This window comes from Ranitomeya imitator, chromosome 7 (assembly GCF_032444005.1).
Source record: "Ranitomeya imitator isolate aRanImi1 chromosome 7, aRanImi1.pri, whole genome shotgun sequence".
In the NCBI taxonomy this organism is placed as follows: Eukaryota; Metazoa; Chordata; class Amphibia; order Anura; family Dendrobatidae; genus Ranitomeya; species Ranitomeya imitator.
The window spans coordinates 70,105,573-70,130,446 of NC_091288.1; the positions used below are offsets into that span (position 1 = coordinate 70,105,573).

At 42.0% G+C, this 24,874-nt stretch overlaps 1 protein-coding gene across 1 annotated transcript in view; it reads right to left on the bottom strand.

Annotated features, from left to right (window-relative positions):
- LOC138645862 (uncharacterized) overlaps positions 1 to 24,874 on the bottom strand; it is a 349,954-nt gene that overhangs the window by 48,628 nt on the left and 276,452 nt on the right. The window contains exons 7-8 of the mRNA XM_069735368.1: positions 18,359 to 18,437; positions 13,990 to 14,133 (exon numbers count right to left, since the gene is read on the bottom strand). Coding sequence (XP_069591469.1) covers positions 13,990 to 14,133; positions 18,359 to 18,437 — 223 coding nt within the window. The remainder of the gene's footprint in view (positions 1 to 13,989; positions 14,134 to 18,358; positions 18,438 to 24,874) is intronic.

Sequence of the window (24,874 nt, forward strand, 5' to 3'; positions counted from 1 at the left end):
TCAATTGTTGTAGACAGCCATAATAAGTGTGAATACACACAAAGGGTCAACAAGGAATGTTTCACAAAAATTGAAAAAACGATGTTCTAAAGTGCAAATACATGGGAAATTGAAGCATGTAATAGGTAGCAGGCAAGTGCAAGTGTAGCAAAATCCAAAGGAAATTACATGAGGACTAAGTAAGAGTGCTGCCAGTAATTATTGTTACCTAAACATTTGTGCATTTTTACTTACTTGTGACATACATTGGGGGACATAATTAATTGATCCTTTGCTGATTTTGTAACTTTGCGCACTGGCAAAGACATGAAAAATCTATAATTTTAAGGGTAGGATAATTTTAACATTGAGAGATAGAATATCAAAAATAAAATTGAGCAAATCATATTGTATAAATTATATAAATGTATTTGCATTTTACAGTGAGAAATAAGTATTTGATCCCCTACCAACCATTAAGAGTTCTGGCTCCAACAAACCAGTTAGAAGCTCCTAATCAACTCGTTACCTGCATTAAAGACAATAGTCTTACATAGTCACCTTTATAAAAGACTCCTGTCCACAGACTCAATAAATCAGTCAGACTCTAACCTCTACAACATGGGCAAGAACAAAGAGCTTTACAAGGATATCAGGGACAAGATCATAGACCTGCACAAATCTGGAATGGGCTACAAAACCATAAGTAAGATACTGGGTGAGAAGGAGACAACTGTTGGTGCAATAGTAAGAAAATGGAAGAAATAGAAAATGACTGTGAATCAACATCGATCTGGGGCACTATGCAAAATCTCACCTTGTGGGGTATCCTTGATCACGAAGGAGGTGAGAGATCAGCCTAAAACTACAAGGAGGAACTTGTTAATGATCTCAAGGCAGCTAGTACCACAGTCACCAAGAAAACCATTGGTAACACATTACGCCGTAAAGGTTTAAAATCCTGCAGTGCCCGCAAGATCCCCCTGCTCAACAAGGTACATGTGCAAGCCCATCTGAAGTTTGCAATGAACACCTGGATGATTCTGTGAGTGATTGGGAGAAGGTGCTGTGGTCAGATGAGAGAAAAATTGACGTCTTTGGCATTAACTCAACTCACCGTGTTTGGAGGAAAAGAAATGCTGCCTATGACCCAAAGAACACCATCCCCACTGTCAAGCATGGAGGTGGAAACAATATCTTTTAAGGGGTTTTCTCTGCTAAGGGCACATGACTACTTCACAGCATCAATGGGAGAATGGAATGAGCCATGTACCATAAAATCCTGACTGATAACCTCCTTCCCTTTGCCAGGACATTAAAAATGGGTCGTGGCTGGGTTTTCCAGCAAGACAATGACTCAAAACATACAGCCAAGGCAACAAAGGAGTGGCTCAAAAAGAAGCATATTAAGGTCATGGAGTGACTTATGGAGGGAGTTTAAGCTCCGAGTTGCCAAGTGACTGCCTCAAAATCTTAATTTAGAGATGATCTGCAAAGAGCAATAGACCAAAATTCCTCTTGACATGTGTGCAAACCTCATAATCAACTACAAAAAATGTCTGACTGCTGTGCTTGCCAACAAGGGATCAAATACTTATTTCCCACGGCAAAATGCAAATACATTTATGTAATTTATACAATGTGATTTTCTGGATTTTATTTTTGATATTATATCTCTCATTGTTAAAATTAACCTACCCTTACAATTATAGACTGTTCATTAGGGTTGAGCGACTTTTACTTTTTTCGGATCGAGTCGGGTTTCGCAAAACCCAACTTTGTCAAAGGTCGGGTCAGGTGAAATCGGCAGATTATTGCGAAAAGTCGGGGGCCGACTGAAACACGAAACCCAACGCAAGTCAATGGGGAATCAAAGTCGACAGTAAGTGGAGGACAGGAAAACACCTACAGTGCCCATTTTAATGCCAAAAGCATCAATTCTTATTACTTAAACTTGTCAATCTTAATTTACTTTATAATAATAGTTAGGCATTGAAAACTAGGGGTCATTTGGCTAAAGTTGTGGGGGGTAGGGCTGGCTCAAGATTTCCGTGGGCCCAGGAAACGCGGAATACGTCATGGCGGTGGAGCAGGGAGAGGTAAGTATTTCAACTTTGCAAGTGCTGTGATCCTGAGCAAGCGGGGGGTCCACACGTTGGCACTGGCACAGAACCCCTCATAGTACAGCGGTGTGTTTGACGGTGGGTGGCACCTCCTACTGGCAGAGACACTTTTGCGTACTATGAAAGGCCCTGTGTCAGTGATGTCTCTGACGAGTATGCCCCCAACCTGATGAAGGAACCTGCACTTTCATCTGCACCTTCCTCTTTGTCCCCGTGTAAGGTGGTATAGTATGCGGGAAGGGGAACCTGACTTTCAGCAGGGTCAGATTCTGGCTGTGTAGAGTGCAAGGGAAATGTAGTGGTCTTGGTCAATGTACCAGCAGACTCATCTAGCAGTGGCTGGGCAATGGGCAGAATGAGGAGGAAACACAGATATAGGCCCAAATAATAAAGTAGGCTAAATGCAGTTCAAAATTGGTAACAGGACTAAACAGGTGGCATTGCTTTGTTCAGTGGAGGAAAACTGTAATGAGTGGCAGACACAGTTAGTTGTGTATAAAGTGGGCTAAATGTCTGCCAACAAATTTTTCATAAATAAACAGGCGACGTTGCTTTGCTCAGTGTCGGAAAATTGTAATGAGTAGCAGACTAAGTTAGTAGGCCCAAATAATAAAGTGGGCTAAATGTCTGCCAAAAAAAAACAGGTGGCATAGCTAGGTACAGGGGTGGGCTCCTCTGCTGAGTAGCAGACAGTGGTAGTAGGCGCAAAGTATTAACTGGTCTAAATGGAGGCCAGGGCCCCTGTATATTTTAACTATCATCTATCATTTCATCAAATTTGTATTGGCAGTGCCATTGAAGGATTTAACAGCACAGACATCACAGTGGTGGAGCAGGGAGAGGTAAGTATTGCAAGTTGTAGAGCACTGTTCGAGCTGGGGGGAACACTCTCTCGTGGGAGGCGGTACTGGCACAGGGCCCCTCATATTACGACGGTGTGTCTGACGTTGGTTGTGCACCACCACCACCATCAGAGACACTTCATTGTACTATGAAGGACCCTGTGCCAGTGCTGTCACCCAAGAGTGGGCCACCCACCTGTCCAGGCAAACGGCACTTGCAGGGTGTTTGCGCCAGGTGGTGACCACTTCCCTGTGGGGGGAGTCAGCCCATTTAGGGAGGTATAAAAATGGCCTATGGTGGACATTCAGCAGCTGCAAATGGAGGAATTGGAGAAGTCAGTAAGAGGAGGCCAAAAGCAAGACATTTTTCAGGCAGGCTACGTATCAGCAGGGGAAGGTGGGGCAAAATAATTTGAAATCCATGATTGGTTCATTTTAATGAAGGTTAGATCATCAACATTCTGGGTAGCCAGACGTGTCCTTTTTTTGGTCAGTATTGAACCATCAGCACTGAAGACTATTTCTGATAGCACACTAGCAGCAGGGCAAGCGAGCTCCTGTAATGCATATTCTGCCAGTTCAGGCCAGGTGTCTATTTTAGATGCCCAGTAATCAAAGGGGAATGACCTGTGAGGGAGAACAAATGCTGTCTCCTGTCCAAATGCTGTCTCCTTTGAATCGATGCAGCAGTACCTGTCCTGTCAGCGGTCATTGCAAAATCACTCCACAACCTGGTCATAAAACCCCTCTGTCCAACGCCACTTTGGATTTGTGCACCTCTAACACCTCTGCCATATTGCCCCCTACGGCTCGTGTGAGAACCATCACCGCCGTTGTGTGCTGGGAATGCCTGAACCAAACGGTCTACAAGAGTTGCTTGTTTGGTAGCCAATATTTGCTCAAGGTTCTCATGTGGCATCATATTTTGTAATTTTCTTTTATATCATGGATCCAGGAGGCAGGCCAACCAGTAATCGTCATTGGTCATCATTTTGATAATGCGGGGGTCCCTTTTTAGGATACGCAAGGCATACTCGGCCATGTGGGCCAATGTTTCAGATGTCAATTCACTGCTTGTGCTGGGTTGAGGAGCACTTTCTTGCAAATCAATATCACTTGTGTCCTGCAGAAACCCTGTACCTGACCTTGCAACGCCACCAGTTTCTATTGCCCCCTGTAAAGCATCCTCCTCCCATAAATATTCATCCCCATCATCCTCCTCCTCCTCCTCTTCATCCGCCACCTCGTCCAGGAGAGTTTCCTGAGCAGACAATGGCTGACTGTCATCAAGGCTTCCCTCCTCCTCGGCTGCAGACGCCAGCTCCTTGATGTGCATCAGCAGACGCACTAGTGGGATGCTCATGCTTATGATGGCATCATCTACACTTACCAGCCTTGTGCATTCCTCAAAACACCGAAGGACTTGACAGAGGTCTTGGAGCTTCAACTACTGCACACCAGACAACTCCATGTCTGCCATCCAAATGCCTGCCCGTGTATGTGTATCCTCCCACAAATTAACTACAGCACGCCTCTGTTCGCACAGCCTCTGAACCATGTGCAGTGTGGAGTTCCACCTTGTTGCAACGTCGATTATTAGGCAGTGCTGGGGAAGATTCAGCGATCGCTGATAGTTCAGCATACGGCTAGAGTGTACAGGCGACCGGCGGATGTGCGAGCAAAGTCTTCGCACCTTCAGGAGCAGGGCTGGTAACTCCGGATAATTTTTGAGGAAGCACTGCACCACCAGGTTCAAGGTGTGAGCCAGGCAAGGTATGTTTTCTGAAAGGGCTTCCGTTATCACTGACTACCTTGCCTGCCTCAAGATGTACACTGCTCAGCCATGACTGAGTTTGTTGCTGCAAGTACTCAGCCAGTACTTCCGCAGTGTGTCTATTGTCACCCAAACACTTCATTTGTAACACAGCCTGCTGACGCTTACCACTAGCTGTTCAATAATGGGACACCTCGTGTGCAACACTGGCAGTTGCGGATGGAGTGGTCGTGCGACTGCGCTCTGTGGACGAGCTTTCGCTTCTGAAGGAGGAGAAAGAGGGGTGGCGAAGGCCTACAGCCAACTGTTTCCTAGAACGTGGGCTAGGCAGAACTGTCCCACTATGGCTGTCCCCTGTGGACCCTGCATCCACCACATTAACCCAGTGCGCCGTGATGGACACGTAACGTCCCTGGCCATGCCTACTGGTCCATGCATCTGTTGTGAGGTGCACCATTCCACTGACTGATTGCCTCAGTGCATGGACAATGCGGTCTTTGACATGCTGGTGGAGGGCTGGGATGGCTTTTCTCACAAAGAAGTTCTGACTGGGTAGGTCATAGCGTGGTACTGCGTAGGCCATCAGGTCATTGAAAGCTTCACTTTCAACCAACCGGTAGGGCATCATCTCTAGCGAGATTAGTATAGCAATGTGGGCATTCAATCCCTGTGTACACGGATGAGAGGATGAGTACTTTCTTTTCCTAACGAGAGTCTCTTGTAGGGTGAACTGGACTGGAGAGCTGCATATGGTGGAACTAGCAGTGGTGGTGGTGGACATGGCGGATTGAGAGAGGGTTGGTGATGGTATTCTTGATGTTGGCCTACATACAGTGTTTCCTACCAATAACCTTGTGATTCCCTGACTGCTTTGGCCTTGCGATGATACCTCCACATTTGCTGCTGGTGGTGTCCTAACCAGTGGGCTTACAGTGAGGGAAGCAATGTAGCATTGCTGACTACCTTCATTCTGAGCAGGTGCACCAACGGTAAGGGATGTTTGGTAGTTAGTCCAGGCTTGCAAGTGCATGCTGGTTAAACGTCTAAGCATGCACGTTGCATTTAAATTTTGAAGATTCTTCCTTCTGCTAAAGGTTTTTGAGCATTTCTTACAGATAACTTTTGACTGATCATTCGGATCTTGGTTAAAAAATTGCCACACTATACTCTTCCGTTTTTGGCCTGATATGGGCCTGCCAGATGACAGCTGTTGCGATGTAGATGGCTGCTGTGGATCATCCTCCTCTGCTTCTGAGCTACTGGCAGCGGCACCCTCTTCCCCCAATGGCTGCCAATCTGGGTCAACAACTGGGTCATCTATCACCTCCTCTTCAATGTCATGTGCACCTTCCTCTGTGTCACACCGTGTATGGTGCTATAGCGTTCGGGACGGGGCACCATAGTATCATCAGGGTCAGATTCTGGCTCAGTACACTGCAAGGGCAATGTAGTAATCTGAGTCAATGGAACAGCATAATAATCTAGCTGTGGCTGTGCATCAGTGCACTCCATGTCCGATTCATCTTGTAATGGGCAGTTAACAATTTCCCTTTCTAAGCCAGGTGCGGTATGAGTAAAGAGCTCCATGGAGTAACCTGTAGTGTCGCCTGACGCATCCTTCACTTTTGGTTTGGGTGAAGGACACAAGGAAGTGTCTTGTTCCTGACTGGGAGCATCCACTGAAGACTCGCTGCTTTTATATTTGGAACTTTCTGAAGAGGAGGCGAAAGAGCTAGAGGCTGAGTCAGCAAGGAAAGCCAAAACTTTTTCCTGCTGCTCTGGCTTTAAAAGCTGTTTTCCTACTCCCAGATAAGGGAGCCTTCGAGGCCTTGTGTAGCCTGATGATGACGCTGGCTCAACACCTCAAGCCTTAGGTGCTATTGTGCTTTTGCCCCTACCACCAAATGCACCACCACCACCACCACCATCAGCACCAGCTGGCAACCACCGCCCATGGGCTCTTCCACCAGACCAGACTTCCTCATTTTTTGGAAAATCTAACCAAAAGAACAACCATTATTTTAAATCTCCCTTTTTGGGGGGGAGACTGAACCAAAACTCAGGCCCTGTGCATAAAACAACACAATGTAAGTGGCAGAAAGTGGCTGGCTGATATACGACAAACTAACAGGACTGAAGTATATCCACTTTGTGAGAATTTAAATCTCCCTTTTTTGCGGGGAGACTGATCCAAAACTCAGGCCCAGTGTATAAAACTACACAATGTAAGTGGCAGAAAGTGGCTGGAAGATATATGAAAAAATACAAGGACTGTAGTACAATTTCAATCTCCCTACAATGATCTCAGGAAAAGTATGGCAGCAATAAAAAGGACTGCTGCACACAAAAGTGTGGACAAACAAAGAAGATAACTGTGCAGAAAGGAGCAACAGGATTTTTGCTTTTAAAAAAGCAGTTGGTTTGCACAGCAGCGTGCAAACAGCAATGCAGCTATCAGGGAGCCTTATAAGGCAGCCTAATAAGCTACAGAGCTGATGCACAAAAATATAGCCTCCTTTGTCCCTGCAAAAAATTGGTGGTGTTGGACAGAGGAAATCGCTACAGCACAAGCAGTTTGGGGGTTAATCTTCCCTCCCTAACTATATCTCTTCTTCAGATGAAGCTGCAGCAACCTCTCCCTATGCTAAGATCGGCAGAAGTAAGATGGCGGTCAGCGTGCACACCCCTTATAGCCCCTGTGACACCGCAGAAAGCAAGCCAATCACTGTCATGCCCTTCTCTAAGATGGTGGGGACTGAGACCTATGTCATCACGCTGCCCACACTCTGCGTCCTCCTTCATTGGCTGAAAAATGGTGCTGAAATCGTCATATGAAACGCGACTTTTGCACGCAGATCGGTGACCTCATGGCTGATCCCACACTAGGATCGGGTCGGGTTTCATGAAACCCAACTTTGCTGAAAGTCGGCGATTTTTGAATTTGTCCGATCCGTTTCACTCAATCCTACTGTTTATGTCTTTGTCAGAAGGCAAACTTACAAAATCAGCAAAGCCATGCATGTGCTGTACGTGTTTTTCACCGACCCATAGACTTCTTTTGGCCCTTATCTTCCGTATTGCCATTTACACAGACACCTGGTCCATGTAAAAACATGGACATATCCACAACAATACATATTATAATGGGTACACGTGGCATCCATGAAAAAAATGGATACAAGGACCCAGCCTAACTGTCTAAGACTAAATTCAGAAAAAGGGGGCAATATTTCAGGAACAGGCAGATACAGGAACAAAAAATAAAAATAACGCCAGATTCAGGAGAACAGCAAGATTGAGATTGACACCACATAATAAGATTATATATGTAATTAACTGGTCCTTTGATGTGTGAAGGGGCCGTAGTTTGAGTACAGTTTATTATTTCTATAGTGTCAAGTGTTTTCTGTCCTGCTCTCCCTACCAGAGGTTGTTTGTAATACTGTCCTTGTTCCACCTTTCTACCTCTATATATCTCTACATGTTGATAATATTCTGTTGATTTACTGGTTTTCGGACAATATTTATAGTTAGGCCACACTAATAAACTATACAGAACTGCATTGGCCAGTGCCAGTTTGGCACTGCTTAGATATAGAATCAGTCATTATGTAAATCTACCATCATATAATTTTAGACATTAGTAAAATGAAGTTTACATTCACTTTATAGCTGGGATTTTACCCCATTGCTTTGTAGAGCCTAATGAAGTTTATTAAATAATCATATCACATCTCGGTGTTTGAGCTTTATTAAATAATTCGTCTCCAGAGGTCCGTCACTTCATGCATCTGACCTTTCTGTTTAATAAAAAACAAGAATGTGGAAATTAGCACCCATGTGGGGTCCGTGCCCTGGTATTTAAAACATGGAAACCAATGAAGGGAGGGGTAGGGAGTATAGGCTTAATTGGAAATGTCGGCTTTCAAACTTAACTCCTTCTTTCCAGAGAGCAGCACAATAAAGTAAAAGAAGTAGTAGAATTGACATATGTATTACTATTTGTCAATACATGCAGACAGATAACAAATGACCCTACTACTTCTCTTTTTAATCTCATAAGTGTGGGAGAGCATTCCTTTAAAAAATAATGTAAAACAACAAGCAAATGTAATATATAAGGAATTCCCAATAATGTAAAACAACAAGCAAAAAATAATACAAAAGGAATTCCCAATAATGTAAAACAACAAGCAAAAAGGAATGCATAAGGAATTCCCAATAATGTAAAACAACATGCAAAAAGGAATATATAAGGAATTCCCAAAAAATGTAAACAACAAGCAAAAAGGAATGTATAAGGAATTCCCAATAATGTAAAACAACAAGTAAAAAGGAATATATATGGAGTTCCCATCAATTCTCGCAAGAAATCCACAAATATGGTCCAAGCATGACATTTAAGACACAGTTTTCTCTGGAAATATTTCATTACATGGATCATATATGAATTGTTCGAACTGCTCTATGACTTAAATAGGGGGTTGAGGAACAAAAAGAAATTGTGTTTCTTAGATTTAATTTAAAAGGTAATTCCTTTGGTCTGGATTATAAGAGCAAAAAGTACACAACCTTGTCTCAAACTTGCAGATACTTCCCGGGATAAAGTACCAAAAGACTCCTATAGACAAATGAATCGCTGCTGAACCCACCAATATCAAATATGTAATGTATGTGGTAACTTGCTAATTCTCTCTTTAAAGATGCTTTACATAAATGCCGTTTTGTGCTGTCAGCGATTTTTGTAGAATCAGATTTGTCGAAATTTGCGATTTGTACGCTCTTCTTAATGAGCGGCAAGCAGCAATAAGATGCACCAAATTCATGGGTGCATGCTACTTAATTAATTCAGTGCATATTATGAGTGGCAGGGACTGGAGTAACACTCCCCTTGAGAAAGCACACCTCTTACATGTGTCATGGTTATTATTGATTCATGTTTTTTATTTTTTTATATAACTTGTCATTAAAATGTATTTATTTGATTTATATTTCTATTACTCCTCTTTTTTGAGTGGTGTTTTTTGGATACTTGTTATCCATTTTTTGTGTCGTTTAATGAAATCAGTGCACATTATGAGTGGCAGGGACTTGAGTAACATTTCTAGCACAAGAAAGACCCCATTCCTGCCCAACTGCTCCCCAGCTTTGCCCTTTTAGTAGAGCTGCCCAAAGCTGGCATGCAATTGCCAAAAGTCACACAATTTTTGCACAACTAAGCAATGAGCAAACGTTTTTGTGACTTTTTAAAGTGTGTCACTTTGATGAATTGACTACTTCATTTCCCATAGAAACTGGCCGTTTTTTCAGAGTCTTCTCTGGGGTATAACTTTTCACCCCACCCTGTCAGATGCTGTCAATCACAGATCAGGGTCGCCTGAGGCTGCTGGATCTATTGTCAATCTGTGACTGACCCACCCTGGGCTGGTGTGGAGAAGACTCTGAGAATGCTGGACTGCCAAGTTGTGATTGACAGCATCTTGGAGGGAGGGGTGAAAGTGCACGCCCCCAAAGAAGACTCTGAAGAAACGCCCAGTAGAACTGCAAAGCAAAGATTTCACATACTGCGCTCTCAAACCAACAAATATGAATGTCTCTGCAATGGAGTGGTGCAGTGGATAGCACAGCTGGAGTCCTGGGTTCAAGTCCCACTAAGGACAACATCTGCAAAGAGTTTGTATGTTCTCTCTGTGTTTGCGTGGGTTTCCTCCGGGTACTCTGGTTTCCTCCCACATTCCAAAGACATACTGATAGGGAATTTAGATGTGAGCTCCAATGGGGACAGCGACGATAATGTGTGCAACCTGTAAAGCGCTGCGGAATATATTAGCGCTATATAAAGATTAATATTATTATTAATGGAGTGACACAACACAAAACAAAAAAGAGCAGCAGAATCAAGGCAGTTTAGAAATTTTTACAAAGTAGTTAACTTAGTTATTTTGAGCAAGTAACAATTTAATTTACACTTTACAACAAGAATCACCTAAATATAGACATTTTTAAGGTCTAAATGGCATCAAAGTATAAACTACTAATCAACTTAAGGAGTAATGTATGGGTACAAAACACAGATATTTTCCTGAGCAATACAGAAATTTCATTGTGTATCTATTTATTTTGTTAAAATCAAGGTGAAAAGTAGGGATTTCCTAAAAGGGAAACTTGATTGATAAAAACTGTGCTACTTTCATAAACAAACACTTTCTTTTTTCTTTTTTTTTTTACAATGAGTCCCAATATTTCATGATCATTACAAAACTGGTGAGGAAGATTTCAGTGCTTAGCCTCCTAAGACATAAAATGGCCCAAAGGCAGGAGAACGCTCGGAGAGTGATTAATCACATGTAGTCAGATGTCTGCAAAATGCACAGCTGGGAAATCAAAGCAAAATGTCCCAGTATATGAACCAGGCGGAACACGGGAAGTTATCCAACTACAAAAACACTAAAATGTTATATATACAATCTATACAGATACGAAAACTCCATCCAACATAACTTTTCACATAAAGTATTCCCAATAACTATCAATACATTGCTTACAACATTGCTTTCAATGTTCATCAACTCCACTGCCTTCTTTTCATCTGTGTCATCTGTTAATGGATCGAGTTTGCTCATGAAAAAAAAAATAATCATCATTTTATATACGTGGTTTTCGCCATCACTCTTAGCTGAAAAGTGCCTATTGGCAAGAAAGTCATTATGACTACCTAAGAGCAAGAGTACACTAGGTTATACTTGAGATATTTATTCTTTATTTGATATGGCAAGAAGAACAGATACCGTTCACTGTTTCAACCTATAAAAAGTTTTTTTCAAGGACAATTGTGGAAGATAAAAGCCGGACTAGCTGGTGCCAGAGGTATTCCTTTAGAGTGGCACTGAATCTCAGTACCGAGACACATCTGCCACCATCTAGTCCAGCTCTTAATCTCAACAGATGTCCTTGAAAGAGATCTTTGAATAGGTCAAAATGTTGGTTGACATCTGTGCTTTTTTTCCAAATCAAATAAATATGGAATATCTCAAGCTAAATTCAATGCACTCTTCTGCTCCTGCTATCATCCCAGCATCCCTAAAAGCATGCATAAATTTTGCTCAGCTGAGTGTACATTTTTAATAGATTTCAAATTGACCGTAAACCAATGTACAGTGGGGAAAATAAGTATATGATGCACTGCTGATTCTGCAAGTTTGGAGAGGTCTGTAACTTTTATCGTCGGTACACTTCAACTGTATGAGATGGAATCTAAATATAAAAAACAGAAAATCACATTGCATGAATTTTAAATAATTAAATTGCATTTTTTGCATGAAATAAGTATTTGGTCACCTACCAACCTGCAAGAATTCTGTCTCTCACAGACCTGTTAGTTTTTCTTTATACAAAGCCCTCCTACTCGGCACTCATTACCTGTATTAATTGCATTTGTTTGAACTCATTATTACCTGTATAAAAGACACCTGTCCGCACACTCAATAAAACACACTCCAACCACTCCACCATGACTAAGACCAAACAGCTGTCTAAAGACACCAGTGACAAAATTGTAGATCTGCACAAGGCTGGGAAGGACTATAGGACAATAGGCAAGCAGCTTGGTGAGAAGGCAACAACTGTTGGCACAATTATTAGAAAATGGAAGAAACACAAGATGACTGTCAATATTCCTTGGTCTGGGGCTCCATGCAAGATCTCGCCTCGTGGAGTAAGAATGATTTGGAGAAAGTCAGGAATCAGCCCAGAACTACAATGGAGGACCTGGTCAATTACTTGAATAGAGCTTGGACCACAGTATCAAACATTACCATTAGTAACACACTACGCCATCATGGAATAAAATCCTGCAGGGCACGCAAGGTCCCCCTGCTCACGTCAGCACATGTCCAGGCCCATTTGAGGCTCGCCAATGACCATCTGGATGATCCAGATGAGGCATGGGAGAAGGTGGAGACCAGATGAGATCAAAATAGAACTTTTAGGTATCAACTCCACTCGCTATGTTTGGAGAAAGAAGGTTGAGTACAACCACAAGAACATTGTCCCAATCGTGTAGCATGGTGGGGAAGCATCATACTTTTGTTGTGCTTTTCTGCAAAGGGGACAGGATGCCTGCTCCGTATGGAAGGGAGGATGTAGGCGGTCATCTATTGCGAGATTTTGGCCAACAACCTCCTTCCCTCAGTAAGAGCGTTGAAGATGGATCGTGGCTGGGTCTTCCATCATGACAATGACCCCAAACTCACAGCCAAAGCAACTTAGGAGTGGTTCCGTACAAAGCATTTCAAGGTCCTGGAGTGGCCTAGCCAGTCTCCAGACCTGAACCCAATAGAATATATATGGAGGGAGGTGAAACTGAATGCTGCCCAGTGACAGCCCAAAACATGAAAGATCTGGAGAAGATCTGTACGGAGGAGTGGGTCAAAATCCCTATTGCAGTGTGTGCAGAATTACAGGAAATGTCAGGCCTCTGTAATTGCAAAACAAGGTTTCTGTACCAAATATTAAGTTCTGTTTTTCTATTTTATCAAACACTTATTTATTTGCAATTTAATTATGTAAAAATAATACAATGTGATTTTCTGGATTTCTTTTTTTTAAAGATTCTGTCTCTCACAGTTGAAGTGTACCTAAGATAGAAATTTCCGACTTCCCCATTCTTTGTAGGTGATAATACTTGCAAAATTGGCAATGTATCAAATAATACTTATTTTCCCCACTGTATATGGGGAACTCATTTTTTTATTCAGTCATAGTTTTGGCAACGAAAACTGTGGCTTGTGAATCTGGCCCAACACTTAGCACTTGCTGACACGATAGAGTCAGTGCTGCTGATTGTTTGGTCCAAACTGTGCCTTCTCTAATTCTACTAACAGAGGCAGCTTTGCCTCTACAGCATCAAAGAAGCACAGGGGCACAGAATTTTGCCTGATCTAGTGATCCTGGTAGATTCTGAGCCGCACATACAAACTCTACAGTAATGAGCTTGTAAGCAAGCATCCAGCCAACTCTGATAAATTACAGAGGTAGCTGTAACCTAGGCAATGAGCAGGACACTATAGAATTAAAAATCCCTTTGTGCATGAGAACGGAGAGAATTTTGATGACTAGTACATTACAAACTTGATTGTTTTTATATGCATTTTGCATTTTTCCCCAGATTGTGTTACAGTGTAAATAAAATAAAAAAAAGTCTGACCATACACTACTTTAGTTTCAACTGTGTCATAAGATAAAGATGTGGCAGAGATAAAGAACATCTTACCGGCTGGCATTTTCTGGAAAGGGGTAATGATGTTTCCGTGGTGTCTTGTGGCAGGATCCAGCTGTCTACATGCTGGAACCTCCGGTTTAGATGACGGGCCAGTTTCTCATCTGGGGTCAACATCAAAGTTCTCATGTCATCCATCTATGGCCACACGAGAAACAAGATTGATTAAAGGGATGGCCACAGGTATTGTGAGGTTGACAATGCAGGAATCTTAAGATTAAGTTAAGTGAAAAATTCACTGTTCACAGCCGCTATGGAATTGGTCAGGATGCAATAAAATAACAACTACAGGGTCTTTCGAAGCTAATGTTACACTAGGGTATTAAACGAAAGGACAAAGTGACAATGCCGTAACATGTTGCGTCCAGATCAATTGACAATGACATGCTACGCTGTGTAATATTTCCAAGAGGACCCATCAAGCATAAATCTGATGCTAATACTGATACATGGAGGATGGTCATTTTTAATATGAAATTCACATCCAACTAATAGCACTGACATCATTTATGCTAGCATACAGAAGAGCTCAAGGAATTTAACTCTACATGTATCTTTCTTATAGTTTAAAGTGAAACTCCAGTTGACTTAAATATTATTTTACAGAACTGAATTAGCAGGTGCTTTAAATAAACCCCGACCAATGGGATAGTAAAAGCCATTGCAGGTATAGTCATTAAAGCAATCTGCATGTTCTTATAATAGTCAGCCTTAAGCCCCCGTCACACATAGCGAGATCGCTAGCGAGATCGCTGCTGAGTCACAAGTTTTGTGACGCAACAGCGACCTCAGTAGCGATCTCGCTATGTGTGACACGTAGCAGCGACCAGGCCCCTGCTGTGAGATTGCTGGTCGTGTCGGAATGGCCTGGACCATTTTTTGATCGTTGAGGTCCCGCTGGGTAGCACACATCGCTGTGTTTGACACCTTACCAACGACCTCGTTGACAGGACGTCCCATTGAATCGTCATGAAATAGCATCGTTGTACAGGTCGCTACAGGTCGCCGCATCGCTGCTGCGTCGTTGGGGAGATCTCACTGTTTGACATCTCACCAGCGACCACATAGCGACGCAGCAACGATCCCTGACAGGTCGTATCGTTGTCGGGATCGCTTAAGCGTCGCTATGTGTGACGGGGCCTTTAGACATCAATGAATCTTTTGAGATTAGAATTCACCTGCTTTGCCAAATTTTTCCTCAAAATTTGATTCACAGTGAATTGATTCACTGCAAATCACAAAAATGTGTAAAGCCTTCAATTGCTTTGAAAAATAGGCGTGCAACACTCTGAGATCTTCTATGACTGTATTCAACGCTTTATCGAGATTTTTAATACCAACACAGCTTTATGTCCAAGTGACTTCACCATATTAACAGATGGTAACTGATACTAACTAGCAGCTCGTTAATAACACACTGCATTGACAGAATTGTCATGCTTTTTACAATTTATAAAACAGTCAATAAATTATCCTTCTTAGACTTTTGTGATCAATCAGACCGTTTAGTCTCATTTGTAAATTAATTTACAAAAAAAAAGATTAAAATCACCCTATTTCCCAGTTAAAAATAAAGTAATGTGAAAACTATACATTGTGGAATATGGAATAAACATAGTGAAATTGTGCTATTTGCTTTTTAATGATATCATGTAATCTCCATCAAAGAAGAAAGGGATCAAGGAATAATAGTGTAGTATCTAACCTTTGCCAAGTGAGGTTACAATATTGTCCAAATTATTTTTTTTACTTCTCACCTTGGCTCATAGTCTCATATTATCTAATTCTATTTACTTTTTATATATTTTTTCCCAGTATTAAAATTCTATTGCTTGTTTAGGAAAGAGTATTGCACCATAGTGTATTAGGTGTGTGGGGAGTATGTACGGTATATGTATGCACAATCCTTATACACATACCAGGGTGGTTAATATTTTAATTTATTTTGACCAGTTTAATTTTATGTATGAATTGATTTATACATTTATCCATCTAGGTAAGTGTCAAGGAGTTTTAATTGTATTGATGAATCAAAAGGTTTTAATAAATAGGAATAAAGATAATAGAATTTTAAGTATTATATTTTATATTTAATATTATGTTCTTGATGATTACCCAGGGTTTTTGGGGGGCAGAGAATCAGGTTGGTGTTGTTGTTTCCATGCAAAAGAATACCAGGAGTAAACATAGGGTTATCAGTTGAGATAATGGTCATAAACAACAACCGAGTCTCCTCACTCCCTGATGAAGTAAGCCAAAGTTTGCCGAAATGCGCAGGAAAGTTGAGTATTCTGACCACCAGATGTTACTGTCTTCTTGTTCACTGTGACGTCACATGCAAGGATTCCCTTGTCCACATTCTTAGCTCCATGAACTAAGCTACCGGCCCCGGCTGGAGCAAGCTACCGGCCACGGCTGGAGCACGACCATCTGCATGAAGATTTTTCCTGAACTCTTGAACCCTTATTAGTTCAAAAACAGTTTGAAGATCTCTTAAGGTTTTCCTCTGGATTCTCAACTTGGGACTCTATTGCAGGGACATTCATTTAATTCCACCCCAGTGAACTACAAAACTATTTTCCAGTGCACCCTAACCACACTAGAGGGGAATTTATCAGTGCCTATTAGGGGTATTCAATTGACGGAAACAATACTTTCCTTATGTATTTGTGTCTGTTAATTATGGTCAGTGTATCAATTTTTAGCATTATGTAGATTTCAGCTCAAGGCATAAACTTTTCAGAATTAAAAAAATATATATAAATATCTGGCATCACAGCATCTATAAAAGTCAGAACTGTTAAAGTCTTACGTCAATTGTTGTAAAGAAAAATAAATCAAGACTGTTAAACTGACATTTTTTGTTACTATACTGCCAATGAAAAAATACCTTAAAATTAATTAAAGCATAGTATGTAGTCCCAAAAATGTATAACTAAAAATATCAGTTCACCATGCAGTAAAAGAAGCCCTCTCATAGCTCCATTGATGGAAAAAAAAAAGTTACGGGTCTCGGAAATAGGGAACAAAAATTTTTTTTTTAAAACATTCTAAAGTTTTTAAAGCCTCCTAGATAGTGAAATTTTACAGTATACATTTAATATTACTGTAATTATACTGACCTGGAGAATCATGCTATCAGGTCATCTTATTATTTACTGCACAATTAACTCTATAAATTACGTACAGCTCCAAAACACCATTTCACTGCACTTATTATTCTTTTGACTTTTTCCCTCTATCTGGTAAAGTGAAAAGTGACATTCAAAGCTAGAACTCATCCTGCAAAAAAACAAACCCTCAAAGGTCTAGGTTGATGGATAAATAAAAAGTGATGGCCACTTGAAAAAGGAGAGGAAAAATAAAAATGAAAAAACCATAATTGGCTGCATCTTTAAGGGGTTAATTACTCTCTCCTATGTGAGTTATTAAAATAAGGCAATTTTCACAGCATGTTTTACCTCACTTACAGTGACTTCATCAGGGCTTATGTCACTATCCAGATTCACTGTAAAATTAATTCCCTGCCTTGGCTTTTATATAGGCTATAATAGTCCTTCCTGATTGGTTGAGCTACATCATGTGAAATAATAGCTGCAATGCATTATGAGGAAGCCCACTTTGCCATTTCTGAGGTTATATGAGTCTTCTCTGGCTGATGAAATCTTCTTCGTTGTGTGAAATGCTGGTGATCATTTTTGGCAATTAATGAAAATCAAATCACAAATTGTTCGAATTTACTGGGTTCAGCATATGTTTCAAATCAACTTACTCATGCCTAGTCAGTGTTTATGATGAACAGCCTATCACAACAGTCTTTATTGATAGTAAGCTGTTCTAAATTATTGCCTGAAAGTGAACCTGTCACATGAAAAAATGCTATTAACCTGCAGATATGAGGTTAATCTGCAGGTTAATAGAGTACTGAACTTGCCTGGTGCCAGCACTTGCACCCCTGCTGCCAGGAGGAAATGAACTTTATTGCTCCCAATAATATTCCGGTTTCAGACACAGAGATGGTGTTAACAGTGGGTTCATAGAGCTGTACATAGAGTGGTGACTGTGTGAGGGCACCTGTAGCACTGACTGACAGCCATACCTAACGTTGAGCTGCTGTCAGTCAGTGCCAGGAGTGCGGCACTGATGTGTGCGGTATTTCCTGAGGAAGAAGTCATATATAGACTTCGAAACGCTTTGAATAAAACCACCATTCCTTTTCACCAATACGTCCAGATCTCCATTTGTTCAGCAGAGTGGACAATATCCACAAAAATCCTTTGTATGATTCCAAAATCTTTTGCTGGCACGACATGCAGACAAATAGACAGAAATGCAATACTAAATTGAATTTCAGTTGTCTCACCTGGTATAAACCTCTACCTGTTTTGTCAGTACTTGGCACTCTTTCTTCTAATATTGAAAACTTCTTTCTCGGTTCACAACTGAAATATAAAAGCCATATGTTCTCTAATCAAAAGGATATAAATAAACTGGAGCAGTGGGCAGCAACTAACAGAATGCCTTTTAACAAGGAAAAATGCAAAGTACTACATCTGGGCAATAAAAATGAAAATACAGTATACAGAATGGGAGGATTAGGGCTAAGCAACAGCACATGTGAAAAAGACTTGGGTATACTAATAGATCATAAACTGAACATGAGTCAACAGTGTGATGCAGCAGCAAAAAAGGCAAATACAATTGTGGGATGAATTAACAGAAACATACAGTCTAGATCACGCAAAGTCATTATTGCCCTCTACTCCTCTTTGGTCAGACCTCACCCGGAATACTGTGTCCAGATTTGGGCACCATATTTTAAAAAAGACATCAGCACACTGGAGCAAGTTCAGAGAAGAGCGACCAGAATGGTGACCGGTCTGCAAACCATGTCCTATGAGAAACGGTTGCAGGATTTTGGAATGTTTAGCTTGCAAAAAAGAAGACTGAGAGGAGACTTAATAGCTGTCTACAAATATCACAAGGGCTGTCACATTGTAGAAGGATCATCTTTATTCTCACTTGCACAAGGAAAGACTAGAAGCAATGGGATGAAACTGAACGGGAGGAGACACAGATTAGATATTAGAAAAAAACTTTTTGACAGTTAGGGTGATCAATGACTGGAACAGGCTGCCACGAGAGGTGGTGAGTTCTCCTTCTGTGGAAGTTTTCAAACAGAGGCTGGACAGACATCTGTCTGGGATGATTTCGTGAATCCTGCTTTGAGCAGGGGGTTGGACCAGATGACGCAGGGGGTCCCTTCCAACTCTATCATTCTATGATTTTATGATTCTAATCAAGTCATTAATTTTCAATTTCAATCATGGTACCCATTGCTATAAGTAATGTAGTTAAGGGGAATTTTGACCTTACTAGCCCAGCCCATATGATAATACGAGAGAACCCGAGATTCTAGGGCAAATGAGACATCTCAATAATTTTTATGCAACAAAACACAGGGATCTAGAAATTTTAGATTTGCATGCAGAACCAAAAAAACATGGCAAAGGCAGAAAAGAAGGGTATTACATTTTGGGTAAGCAGTGGAGGAAGACAGCGTACAAAACAAAGGGGGAGTTTTTCTTACAGGTCTTAAACCACCACTCCAGGTTTTTTTTTTGCTGTTTCACCACTGCAGTGATCTCGCTAATCCATGCTCCTAGCAATATACTTACCAGCCATCATCTTCTGCTTTTACTGGCACCACTCCTATCTAGATATGAGCCAACTGTTCGGAAGACATTCTCCAATCTCAAATTTGGCACGAATGCAGCACATTCGGATTCATGTTCAGTTTCCCAAGCATTTTTACTCAAAGTTGGCAAAATTCTGTCAGATTCGGAAAATGATTGCGTTTCCTCTAATAATTTTGTTTTGACCTTGTCTAGGATAGTGGTGCTATATGATGGGAGTGGGAAATGGGGGGACATGTTTGATGAAGGGAGGGGTGGTGTCTAGGTCAGAGGAGGAGGTCATTTTTTTGTTCTGTAATAACTTAATACAGTGGGGCAAAAAAGTATTTAGTCAGTCAGCAATAGTGCAAGTTCCACCACTTAAAAAGATGAGAGGCGTCTGTAATTTACATCATAGGTAGACCTCAACTATGGGAGACAAACTGAGAAAAAAAAATCCAGAAAATCACATTGTCTGTTTTTTTAACATTTTTTTTGCATTTTATGGTGGAAAATAAGTATTTGGTCAGAAACAAACAATCAAGATTTCTGGCTCTCACAGACCTGTAACTTCTTCTTTAAGAGTCTCCTCTTTCCTCCACTCATTACCTGTAGTAATGGCACCTGTTTAAACTTGTTATCAGTATAAAAAGACACCTGTGCACACCCTCAAACAGTCTGACTCCAAACTCCACTATGGTGAAGACCAAAGAGCTGTCAAAGGACCACCAGAAACAAAATTGTAGCCCTGCACCAGGCTGGGAAGACTGAATCTGCAATAGCCAACCAGCTTGGAGTGAGGAAATCAACAGTGGGAGCAATAATTAGAAAATGGAAGACATACAAGACCACTGATAATCTCCCTCGATCTGGGGCTCCACGCAATATCTCACCCCGTGGGGTCAGAATGATCACAAGAACGGTGAGCAAAAATCCCAGAACCACACGGGGGGACCTAGTGAATGAACTGCAGAGAGCTGGGACCAATGTAACAAGGCCTACCATAAGTAACACACTACGCCACCATGGACTCAGATCCTGCAGTGCCAGACGTGTCCCACTGCTTAAGCCAGTACATGTCCGGGCTCGTCTGAAGTTTGCTAGAGAGCATTTGGATGATCCAGAGGAGTTTTGGGAGAATGTCCTATGGTCTGATGAAACCAAACTGGAACTGTTTGGTAGAAAAACAACTTGTCGTGTTTGGAGGAAAAAGAATACTGAGTTGCATCCATCAAACACCATACCTACTGTAAAGCATGGTGGTGGAAACATCATGCTTTGGGGCTGTTTCTCTGCAAAGGGGCCAGGACGACTCATCCGGGTACATGACAGAATGAATGGGGCCATGTATCGTGAGATTTTGAGTGCAAACCTCCTTCCATCAGCAAGGGCATTGAAGATGAAACGTGGCTGGGTCTTTCAACATGACAATGATCCAAAGCACACCGCCAGGGCAACGAAGGAGTGGCTTCGTAAGAAGCATTTCAAGGTCCTGGAGTGGCCTAGCTAGTCTCCAGATCTCAACCCTATAGAAAACCTATGGAGGGAGTTGAAAGTCCGTGTTGCCAAGCGAAAAGCCAAAAACATCACTGCTCTAGAAGAGATCTGCATGGAGGAATGGGCCAACATACCAACAACAGTGTGTGGCAACCTTGTGAAGACTTACAGAAAACGTTTGACCTCTGTCATTGCCAACAAAGGATATATTACAAAGTATTGAGATGAAATTTTGTTTCTGACCAAATACTTATTTTCCACCATAATATGCAAATAAAATGTTAAAAAAACAGACAATGTGATTTTCTGGATTTTTTTTTCTCAGTTTGTCTCCCATAGTTGAGGTCTACCTATGATGTAAATTGGTGGAACTTGCACTATTGCTGACTGACTAAATACTTTTTTGCCCCACTGTATGTGTACATTCTGGCCATGGCTCACCGCAATCAGGCAGTGTTAAGATTAATATGTCATGGAGATCACAGTCACACAGCCCAAAGGTTGTGGACAACTATCCAGGCCGAGTTAGAGCAATGACTGTCTCCACTTATCCTGGAACCAAGGAAGCCATGTGCGATAATGATGCAAACCAGGTGGTGGCCCTACGCCTGGCCATCTCACACACTTGCTTTGCATGGCTCTTGTCCTCAACCTAGTGGTACAGCAATTTTTCCATCACTATCCCAGCCTGGATGCCCTGCTGTAGAATGCACAGTCGCTGTGTGGTCACTTCCGATGGTCGCACCCCGCAGGTAATCGACTTGCATTGCTACAGATGTCTTTTGACCTAATGGCTAACCATTTGATTTGCGATTTTATGACATGGTGGCATTCCAGTCTGCACATGTTGAATCGACTGTGGCAGCCGCAATGAACACTAGTGCAGTATGTCCTTTTGCATAGCCTGGGCCAACGCAGTACGAACATGGTGTAAATCATGTTTGCCATCATCAGTATCACTATTCCAGTCATTTACATGCTGCAGCGCACTTTGAATAGTCTGCATGAGGAGGTGGTGGTTCCAGAGGAAGAGTTAGAAGCAGAGGAGAAGGGATAACGATATCTCTAAATTTCGGACTGTCGTCGCACAGGTGGGTGCCATGGGAGGGTGGATTACAGCAATTGAGGAAGCTCAAGGTACCAGAGAAACTGTTAATGAAGGTGCAGGAGTTGATGAACAAATTGAGGAGAGCTAGGGGGAAGAGTTGATGGGCGCACAGCAGACAGAAGTGGATATTGGTCCCCTCTCTGCTGTCCGTGGTTGGAGGAGGGGATGGAGAAAGCCACCTTGGGTGTTACCCCACCACCAACACATCATGGACTTGGACCTCATGTAAGCACTCAACACATGAGTTCCTTCTTTCTGCACTATCTTCAACATGATGCCTTTACTTTTAGGGCTAGAAATAGTGCTGAATGACTAGTTTTGACACTCTGTTAGATCCATAGTACAAGAGTACATTTTGCCAGATGCTTCTCCCGGCAAGGGAAGCATACACATTTGTAGACAATCTCAAGAGTGGTTTTCCCCAAAACAGCAGTGACGCACCCAGTGTGCATCATAGTTCTAGACTTCCAACCCCAGTAATGTCAAGGCATCATCACAAAAACATTAGCAGCAGCACTGTAAGTGGCATAAGCAATTTCTGTGAGTCATTTCACACTTGTTTTAAACCAACCCGTGCACCAGCAGAACATAGTACAAGTCTGACACATTGTGAATGACTGTAGCGGATGGTTTTGCATTTTGGTCTTCAAAAATAGAAGAGTGGCCAGAGCTTGCCTGACACTCCTTGAAGCCTTTGTCATGCCCGGCTGCCAGTGTTCTCTCAGAACCTGTTCTTCAGTACCGCTGAATGGTGTCCTGGTGGTGTTCTGATGGATAAGCACATCCAGCTGTCCCCTGAAAGTGTAAACCGCCTAACTTTCATCAAAATGAATGAAGTCATGAATCTGCAATGACTTTTGCACTCCAGTTGCAGACTGGGCAGACTAGGCGACAGAATCCTTTTTAGTGTCATATATTGATCTCACATTAATGCAGTCTGTGCCACCTTTGTCTTGGCTTCTATGCCTGCTTTTCCTACTTTTGCTGATGCTACAAACAATTTCTTGAAATGTGGAGACTCCAAGTTGGTTTTCCATCTTGTGGGTTATCTGTAGTGGAAGGTGTATCAGAGGCCTATTATCTTGTTTCTACTCTGTGGAAATTGATGCCATTGTAGTGGTGCATGACAATAATTTTTTTAATTGTGGAGAATTTAAATTGGGTCTACTTCATGTGTGTTGCCTGTAGACATAGAGTTCCCAGACATGCAGGACTGCACTTACTTTCTCTCAGCTACCTGTGCTACTTTCCTTACATTTTTCTACCAATAGTACACTATGAAACTGATTTTTGTACCATTTCAGTGTATCTGGAAAAAATAAAATTGGAGCTGTTGAGGTGTAAGGGCTCACAGCAAGGAAGGTTCACACCACTCCCTTAACCACCAGGTTTTCATTGAAACTTCAATTCAAAGCTGTAAATGTTGAACCAGACCCTGATACCTCATGCATGGCCCATGGCTGACTGCTGTTGTGACATTAGCAAATTTATAATGTGGGTCAATTGATGCCACTTTCCATCATGTCTGCCCCTAATTTTAGCTGCTTGGGAAGCTTTTTGTCACCCCTTAAGGTGTTGTGTATACGTTTGATTTGGTCACCAATTGAATTTAATGGGCAAGAAAAGTTGTCTCCAGTGACCACAGGATAAATGATTCTTAAGACTTGACATTTATTTATCATCATCTTAAAAAGCACAGATATGCAGATATGGGCAATCCCAGGGCAAGGAATGAATGTTTCAACCTACACGGTCTTAAAGGGAACCTGTTACCCCGTTTTTTGAGATTGAGATATAAATACTAGGGTTGAGCGAAACGGGTCGAACATTTTCAAAAGTCGCCGACTTTTGGCTAAGTCGGGGTTTCATGAAACCCGATCCGACCCCTGTGCGGGGTCGGCCATGCGGTACGCGACTTTCGCGCCAAAGTCGCGTTTCAATGACGCGAAAAGCGCCATTTCTCAGCCAATGAAGGTAAACGCAGAGTGTGGGCAGCGTGATGACATAGGTCCTGGTCCCCACCATCTTAGAGAAGGGCATTGCAGTGATTGGCTTGCTGTCTGCGACGTCACAGGGGCTATAAAGAGGCGTTCCCGCCGACCGCCATCTTACTGCTGCTGATCTGAGCTTAGGGAGAGGTTGCTGCCGCTTTGTCAGAAGCAGGGATAGCGTTAGGCAGGGTCCATTAACCACAAAACCGCTTGTGCTGCAGCGATTTGCACTGTCCAACACCACCCTCGGTGTGCAGGGACAGTGGAAGTTTTTTTTTTTTTTTTTTTCCCCTCAGCGCTGTAGCTCATTGGGCTGCCCTAGAAGGCTCCCTGATAGCTGCATTGCTGTGTGTACGCCGCTGTGCAAACCAACTGCTTTTTTCAAAGCACAAATCCTCTTGTTCCTTCCTTTCTGCACAGCTATCTTTTTTGTTTGTCCACACTTTTTATTTCATTTGTGCATCAGTCCACTCCTTATTGCTGCCTGCCATACCTGGCTGAGATTACTGCAGGCAGGGAGATAGTAGCTGCCTGCCATACCTGGCTGAGATTACTGCAGGCAGGGAGATAGTAATTGTAGGACATTCCCTGTTTTTTTTTTTTTTTTT